The 8568-nt window shown below is 39.1% G+C and overlaps 1 protein-coding gene across 1 annotated transcript in view; it reads left to right on the top strand.

Moving 5' to 3' along the window:
- mgat5 (alpha-1,6-mannosylglycoprotein 6-beta-N-acetylglucosaminyltransferase) overlaps positions 1–8258 on the top strand; it is a 143683-nt gene extending 135425 nt beyond the window's left edge. Inside the window, exon 17 of the mRNA XM_079808219.1 lies at positions 7118–8258. Coding sequence (XP_079664345.1) covers positions 7118–7316 — 199 coding nt within the window. The 3' untranslated portion in view covers positions 7317–8258. The remainder of the gene's footprint in view (positions 1–7117) is intronic.
- The last annotated feature ends 310 nt before the right edge of the window (positions 8259–8568 follow it).

Here is an 8568-nt window from a genome sequence, read left to right as displayed (position 1 = left end):
TATAACTATTATTATATATTGTTTGCATTTAATATCTAAATATAAATATTATTATATACATTTTTACATTTAATTTTTTACATTTAATATCAAAATATAAATATTATTGTATATGGTTTACATTTAATATCTAAATATAAATATAATTATATTTTTACATTTAATTTCTAAATATAAATATTACATTGTTTACATTTAATATCTAAATATAAATATTATTATATATTGTTTACATTTAATATCTAAATATAAATATTATATATTGTTTACATTTAATATATAAATATCACTATTATTTTTTACATTTAATATCTAAACATTATTATATATTTACATTTAATATCTAAATATAAGTATTATATATTGTTTACATTTAATATCTAAATATAAATATTATTATACATTGTTTACATTTAATATATAAATATAAATATTATATTTTTACATTTAATATCTAAATATAGTTATTATATATTTACATTTAATATCTAAATATTATATATATTTACATTTAATATCTAAATATTATATATATTTACTTTTAATATCTAAATATTATTATATAATATTTTACATTTAATATCTAAATAGTATTATATATATTTACATTTAATATATAAATATAAATATTATATTTTTAATTTTAATGTCTAAATATAAATATTGTTATATATTGTTTACATTTAATATCTAAATATAAATATTATATCATATTTTTTACATTTAATATCTAATATAATTATTATATATATTTACATTTAATATCTAAATATTATATATATTTACTTTTAATATCTAAATATTATTATATAATATTTTAAATTTAATATCTAAATATTATATATGTACATTTAATATCTAAATATAATATAATATTTTTTACATTTAATATCTAAATATAAATATTATCATATTGTTTACATTTAATATCTAAATATAAATATTATCATATTGTTTACATTTAATATCTAAATATAAATATATTTTTACATTTAATATCTAAATATAAATATCATTATATTGTTTACATTTAATATCTAAATATAAATATGATATATTACATTTAATATCTAAATATAAATATGATATATTACATTTAATATCTAAATATAAATATGATATATTGTTTACATTTAATATCTAAATATAAATATTATTATACATTGTTTAAATTTAATATCTAAATATAAATATTATATAATATTTTTACATTTAATATCTAAATATAATTATATATATTTACATTTAATATATAAATATGATATATATTTACTTTTAATATCTAAATATTATTATATAATATTTTACATTTAATATCTAAATAGTATTATATATTTACATTTAATATCTAAATATAAATATTATTATATTTTTACATTTAATATCTAAATATAAATATTATTATATATTACATTTAATATCTAAATATAAATATTATATATTGTTTACATTTAATATCTAAATATAGATATTATATATTTTTACATTTAATATCTAAATATAAATATTATATATTTTTACATTTAATATCTAAATATAAATATTACTATATATTTTTACATTTTATATCTAAATATGATATATTGTTTACATTTAATATGTAAATATAATTATTATTTTACATTTACTATCTAAATATAAATATTATATATTGTTTACACATAATATCTAAATATAAATATTATATAATATTTTTACATTTAATATCTAAATATAATTATTATATATATTTACATTTAATATCTAAATATTATATATTTACTTTTAATATCTAAATATTATATAATATTTTACATTTAATATCTAAATAGTATTATATATTTACATTTAATATCTAAATATAAATATTATATTGTTTACATTTAATATCTAAATATAAATATTATATTGTTTACATTTAATATCTAAATATAAATATTATATTGTTTACATTTAGTATCTAAATATAAATTATATATATAAAAATATATATATATTATATGCATATAATAAATAAATAAATTAAAAACACGATACAGCATGACATTCCCATTGGTGTGTGTCTAAACTTTCTCTCTCCTCTGTTCTGTCTCTCCTCTGTCTCTCCTCTGTTCTCTCTCTCCTCTGTTCTGTCTCTCCTCTGTTCTGTCTCTCCTCTGTCTCTCCTCTGTTCTGTCTCTCCTCTGTTCTCTCTCTCCTCTGTTCTGTCTCTCCTCTGTTCTCTCTCTCCTCTGTTCTGTCTCTCCTCCGTCTCTCCTCTGTTCTCTCTCTCCTCTGTTCTGTCTCTCCTCTGTTCTGTCTCTCCTCTGTTCTCTCTCTCCTCTGTTCTGTCTCTCCTCTGTTCTGTCTCTCCTCTGTCTCTCCTCTGTTCTGTCTCTCCTCTGTCTCTCCTCTGTTCTGTCTCTCCTCTGTTCTCTCTCTCCTCTGTTCTGTCTCTCCTCTCTCTCTCCTCTGTTCTGTCTCTCCTCTGTTCTCTCTCTCCTCTGTCTCTCCTCTCTCTCTCCTCTGTTCTGTCTCTCCTCTGTTCTGTCTCTCCTCTCTCTCTCCTCTGTTCTCTCTCTCCTCTGTTCTGTCTCTCCTCTGTCTCTCCTCTGTTCTCTCTCTCCTCTGTTCTGTCTCTCCTCTGTTCTCTCTCTCCTCTGTTCTGTCTCTCCTCTGTCTCTCCTCTGTTCTGTCTCTCCTCTGTTCTCTCTCTCCTCTGTTCTGTCTCTCCTCTCTCTCTCCTCTGTTCTGTCTCTCCTCTGTTCTCTCTCTCCTCTGTCTCTCCTCTCTCTCTCCTCTGTTCTGTCTCTCCTCTGTCTCTCCTCTGTTCTGTCTCTCCTCTCTCTCTCCTCTGTTCTCTCTCTCCTCTGTTCTGTCTCTCCTCTGTTCTGTCTCTCCTCTGTCTCTCCTCTGTTCTCTCTCTCCTCTGTTCTGTCTCTCCTCTGTTCTGTCTCTCCTCTGTTCTCTCTCTCCTCTGTTCTGTCTCTCCTCTGTCTCTCCTCTGTTCTCTCTCTCCTCTGTTCTGTCTCTCCTCTGTCTCTCCTCTGTTCTCTCTCTCCTCTGTTCTGTCTCTCCTCTGTTCTCTCTCTCCTCTGTTCTGTCTCTCCTCTGTTCTGTCTCTCCTCTGTTCTGTCTCTCCTCTGTTCTCTCTCTCCTCTGTTCTCTCTCTCCTCTGTTCTGTCTCTCCTCTGTTCTCTCTCTCCTCTGTTCTGTCTCTCCTCTGTTCTCTCTCTCTGTTCTCTCTCTCCTCTGTTCTCTCTCTCCTCTGTTCTGTCTCTCCTCTGTTCTCTCTCTCCTCTGTTCTGTCTCTCCTCTGTTCTCTCTCTCCTCTGTTCTCTCTCTCCTCTGTTCTCTCTCTCCTCTGTTCTGTCTCTCCTCTGTTCTGTCTCTCCTCTGTTCTCTCTCTCCTCTGTTCTGTCTCTCCTCTGTTCTCTCTCTCCTCTGTTCTGTCTCTCCTCTGTTCTCTCTCTCCTCTGTTCTCTCTCTCCTCTGTTCTCTCTCTCCTCTGTTCTGTCTCTCCTCTGTTCTGTCTCTCCTCTGTCTCTCCTCTGTTCTCTCTCTCCTCTGTTCTGTCTCTCCTCTGTTCTCTCTCTCCTCTGTTCTGTCTCTCCTCTGTCTCTCCTCTGTTCTCTCTCTCCTCTGTTCTGTCTCTCCTCTGTTCTCTCTCTCCTCTGTTCTGTCTCTCCTCTGTCTCTCCTCTGTTCTCTCTCTCCTCTGTTCTCTCTCTCCTCTGTTCTCTCTCTCCTCTGTTCTGTCTCTCCTCTGTCTCTCCTCTGTTCTCTCTCTCCTCTGTTCTGTCTCTCCTCTGTTCTGTCTCTCCTCTGTCTCTCCTCTGTTCTCTCTCTCCTCTGTTCTGTCTCTCCTCTGTTCTCTCTCTCCTCTGTTCTGTCTCTCCTCTGTTCTGTCTCTCCTCTGTCTCTCCTCTGTTCTCTCTCTCCTCTGTTCTGTCTCTCCTCTGTTCTCTCTCTCCTCTGTTCTCTCTCTCCTCTGTTCTCTCTCTCCTCTGTTCTGTCTCTCCTCTGTTCTGTCTCTCCTCTGTTCTGTCTCTCCTCTGTTCTCTCTCTCCTCTGTCTCTCCTCTCCTCTGTTCTGTCTCTCCTCTGTTCTGTCTCTCCTCTGTTCTCTCTCTCTCCTCTGTTCTCTCTCTCCTCTGTTCTCTCTCTCCTCTGTTCTGTCGTTCCTCTGTTCTCTCTCTCCTCTGTTCTCTCTCTCCTCTGTTCTCTCTCTCCTCTGTTCTGTCTCTCCTCTGTTCTCTCTCTCCTCTGTTCTCTCTCTCCTCTGTTCTGTCTCTCCTCTGTTCTCTCTCTCCTCTGTTCTCTCTCTCCTCTGTTCTCTCTCTCCTCTGTTCTGTCTCTCCTCTGTTCTCTCTCTCCTCTGTTCTCTCTCTCCTCTGTTCTGTCTCTCCTCTGTTCTCTCTCTCCTCTGTTCTCTCTCTCCTCTGTTCTCTCTCTCCTCTGTTCTCTCTCTCCTCTGTTCTCTCTCTCCTCTGTTCTCTCTCTCCTCTGTTCTCTCTCTCCTCTGTTCTGTCGTTCCTCTGTTCTCTCTCTCCTCTGTTCTGTCTCTCCTCTGTTCTCTCTCTCCTCTGTTCTGTCTCTCCTCTGTTCTCTCTCTCCTCTGTTCTGTCTCTCCTCTGTTCTCTCTCTCCTCTGTTCTGTCTCTCCTCTGTTCTGTCTCTCCTCTGTTCTGTCTCTCCTCTGTTCTGTCTCTCCTCTGTCTCTCCTCTCCTCTGTTCTGTCTCTCCTCTGTTCTCTCTCTCCTCTGTTCTGTCTCTCCTCTGTTCTGTCTCTCCTCTGTTCTGTCTCTCCTCTGTTCTGTCTCTCCTCTGTCTCTCCTCTCCTCTGTTCTCTCTCTCCTCTGTTCTGTCTCTCCTCTGTTCTCTCTCTCCTCTGTTCTGTCTCTCCTCTGTTCTCTCTCTCCTCTGTTCTGTCTCTCCTCTGTTCTGTCTCTCCTCTGTTCTGTCTCTCCTCTGTTCTGTCTCTCCTCTGTCTCTCCTCTCCTCTGTTCTGTCTCTCCTCTGTTCTCTCTCTCCTCTGTTCTCTCTCTCCTCTGTTCTGTCTCTCCTCTGTTCTCTCTCTCCTCTGTTCTCTCTCTCCTCTGTTCTCTCTCTCCTCTGTTCTGTCTCTCCTCTGTTCTGTCTCTCCTCTGTCTCTCCTCTGTTCTCTCTCTCCTCTGTTCTGTCTCTCCTCTGTTCTCTCTCTCCTCTGTTCTCTCTCTCCTCTGTTCTCTCTCTCCTCTGTTCTCTCTCTCCTCTGTTCTGTCTCTCCTCTGTTCTGTCTCTCCTCTGTCTCTCCTCTGTTCTCTCTCTCCTCTGTTCTGTCTCTCCTCTGTTCTCTCTCTCCTCTGTTCTGTCTCTCCTCTGTCTCTCCTCTGTTCTCTCTCTCCTCTGTTCTGTCTCTCCTCTGTTCTCTCTCTCCTCTGTTCTGTCTCTCCTCTGTCTCTCCTCTGTTCTGTCTCTCCTCTGTTCTCTCTCTCCTCTGTTCTGTCTCTCCTCTGTCTCTCCTCTGTTCTGTCTCTCCTCTGTTCTCTCTCTCCTCTGTTCTGTCTCTCCTCTGTCTCTCCTCTGTTCTCTCTCTCCTCTGTTCTCTCTCTCCTCTGTTCTCTCTCTCCTCTGTTCTCTCTCTCCTCTGTTCTGTCTCTCCTCTGTCTCTCCTCTGTTCTCTCTCTCCTCTGTTCTGTCTCTCCTCTGTTCTGTCTCTCCTCTGTCTCTCCTCTGTTCTCTCTCTCCTCTGTTCTGTCTCTCCTCTGTTCTCTCTCTCCTCTGTTCTGTCTCTCCTCTGTTCTGTCTCTCCTCTGTCTCTCCTCTGTTCTCTCTCTCCTCTGTTCTGTCTCTCCTCTGTTCTCTCTCTCCTCTGTTCTCTCTCTCCTCTGTTCTCTCTCTCCTCTGTTCTGTCTCTCCTCTGTTCTGTCTCTCCTCTGTTCTGTCTCTCCTCTGTTCTCTCTCTCCTCTGTCTCTCCTCTCCTCTGTTCTGTCTCTCCTCTGTTCTGTCTCTCCTCTGTTCTCTCTCTCTCCTCTGTTCTCTCTCTCCTCTGTTCTCTCTCTCCTCTGTTCTGTCGTTCCTCTGTTCTCTCTCTCCTCTGTTCTCTCTCTCCTCTGTTCTCTCTCTCCTCTGTTCTGTCTCTCCTCTGTTCTCTCTCTCCTCTGTTCTCTCTCTCCTCTGTTCTGTCTCTCCTCTGTTCTCTCTCTCCTCTGTTCTCTCTCTCCTCTGTTCTCTCTCTCCTCTGTTCTCTCTCTCCTCTGTTCTGTCTCTCCTCTGTTCTCTCTCTCCTCTGTTCTCTCTCTCCTCTGTTCTGTCTCTCCTCTGTTCTCTCTCTCCTCTGTTCTCTCTCTCCTCTGTTCTCTCTCTCCTCTGTTCTCTCTCTCCTCTGTTCTCTCTCTCCTCTGTTCTCTCTCTCCTCTGTTCTCTCTCTCCTCTGTTCTGTCGTTCCTCTGTTCTCTCTCTCCTCTGTTCTGTCTCTCCTCTGTTCTCTCTCTCCTCTGTTCTGTCTCTCCTCTGTTCTCTCTCTCCTCTGTTCTGTCTCTCCTCTGTTCTCTCTCTCCTCTGTTCTGTCTCTCCTCTGTTCTGTCTCTCCTCTGTTCTGTCTCTCCTCTGTTCTGTCTCTCCTCTGTCTCTCCTCTCCTCTGTTCTGTCTCTCCTCTGTTCTCTCTCTCCTCTGTTCTGTCTCTCCTCTGTTCTGTCTCTCCTCTGTTCTGTCTCTCCTCTGTTCTGTCTCTCCTCTGTCTCTCCTCTCCTCTGTTCTCTCTCTCCTCTGTTCTGTCTCTCCTCTGTTCTCTCTCTCCTCTGTTCTGTCTCTCCTCTGTTCTCTCTCTCCTCTGTTCTGTCTCTCCTCTGTTCTGTCTCTCCTCTGTTCTGTCTCTCCTCTGTTCTGTCTCTCCTCTGTCTCTCCTCTCCTCTGTTCTGTCTCTCCTCTGTTCTCTCTCTCCTCTGTTCTCTCTCTCCTCTGTTCTCTCTCTCCTCTGTTCTGTCTCTCCTCTGTTCTCTCTCTCCTCTGTTCTGTCTCTCCTCTGTTCTCTCTCTCCTCTCCTCTGTCTCTCCTCTCCTCTCTCTCTCCTCTGTTCTGTCTCTCCTCTGTTCTGTCTCTCCTCTGTCTCTCCTCTGTTCTGTCTCTCCTCTCCTCTGTTCTCTCTCTCCTCTGTTCTGTCGTTCCTCTGAGGGCAGGTATGGTGTGCAGTGTAAGACGGTGGAGTCCGCCAATGATATCGTAGTTCCCGCCTACAGTGAATCGGCCAAGCATTGCGTGTTCCAGTCCGATCTTCTGCTTTTCAGCTGCGCCGGGGCTCATCAGTCCCTCACACGCATCTGTCCCTGCAGAGACTACATGAAAGGCCAGGTGGCGCTGTGCAAAGACTGCCTATAACACACACACACACACACACACACACACACAACGCAACCAACCAGGCGGTTCTCCAAACCTCACCGTACTGGACAGGACCGGACTGTTACATTGTGCAATGCGGACAGTGCCAGTGTTTTTATGTGCGGTGATGCTATTTAAAGAGTAATTCAACTCTTGTTTTATCCCATAAACACACACACACACACACACACACACACTGAAAGAGTGTGGCAGCTCTCGGCTAAGAGAAATCGATCTTGCCGACGGATGGAGAGAGGAGGGAACCATTTATTTAGCTGGATTCATTATTTTGCGCAAACTTGAACAGGTTTCAGCCTGACATACTTGAAGCGGGGAACTCTACACTGCCACCTGCAGGCATGGAGGAAACACTGTGGTGACGTTTATCACCCCGGCTCATCGTTCTGCTGTTTTTCTTCTCTCTCTCTGAAGAACGACTGTCATTGGACCAAGTTTCCTAGACTGAAGACTTGCAGTGCGCGTGTTTGTGTGTGTGCGATTGTTTTAAAGTCACGGGACTTCGCAAAGAAACTTCCCCAGTTTAACACTGTAACGGACGTTCCTCTCACTGGCTCTTGACATGTAAATAACAGACGCTTTATTCTGCATGGTAGTTTATTTGCTGCAACTTGTAACAGCACACGCTAACACTGGGCGTGTTCAGTGTTGGTCACTAGAGAACTGCCAGGTAAGAGATGGTAGAGAAACACACATCACAAACCAGCCAGTATCAATCAGAACACACACCAGATGACCAGAAGAACCGGTCAGGAAGCTAGTAGAGCGAGTTCGACTAAATTGGGTCACTTTTTGCTATTGTGTTACATGACAAAAAGTGTCTGTGGATGAAGTACATACCCAATACCATCTTTATTTGTATAAAAAAAAATATCTGTATAAAAGCAAAGGATAGAATACTTTTTTTTTTTTTTTTTTTTTTTTAACAGATTGGCCTTTTAAAACGCCTATATTATAGGGAAAAAAAACATCAAAATGATTTGAGTTTTGGAATGAAAATGCACTATAGCGAAGATTTGACAGCGGATATTACGACACACTGTACAATTGTTTTAAAGTTTGTTTTTTAATTTATTTTGTATACAGATCTTTATCTCTGCCTGTTGATTTTTATGTCACTATTTATAGAAGAGAAAATTCTTTATAGAGGGAAATATTATTTATCAGACTAATTTAAATGTAAGCGCATGTGCTTGTCCAGAGTACTGTCATTTAGATTTGTTTTTAAAAT

This window comes from Gobio gobio (assembly GCF_949357685.1).
Source record: "Gobio gobio genome assembly, chromosome: 24".
Lineage (NCBI taxonomy): Eukaryota > Metazoa > Chordata > Actinopteri > Cypriniformes > Gobionidae > Gobio > Gobio gobio.
This window is presented reverse-complemented; position numbering and strand designations above follow the sequence as displayed.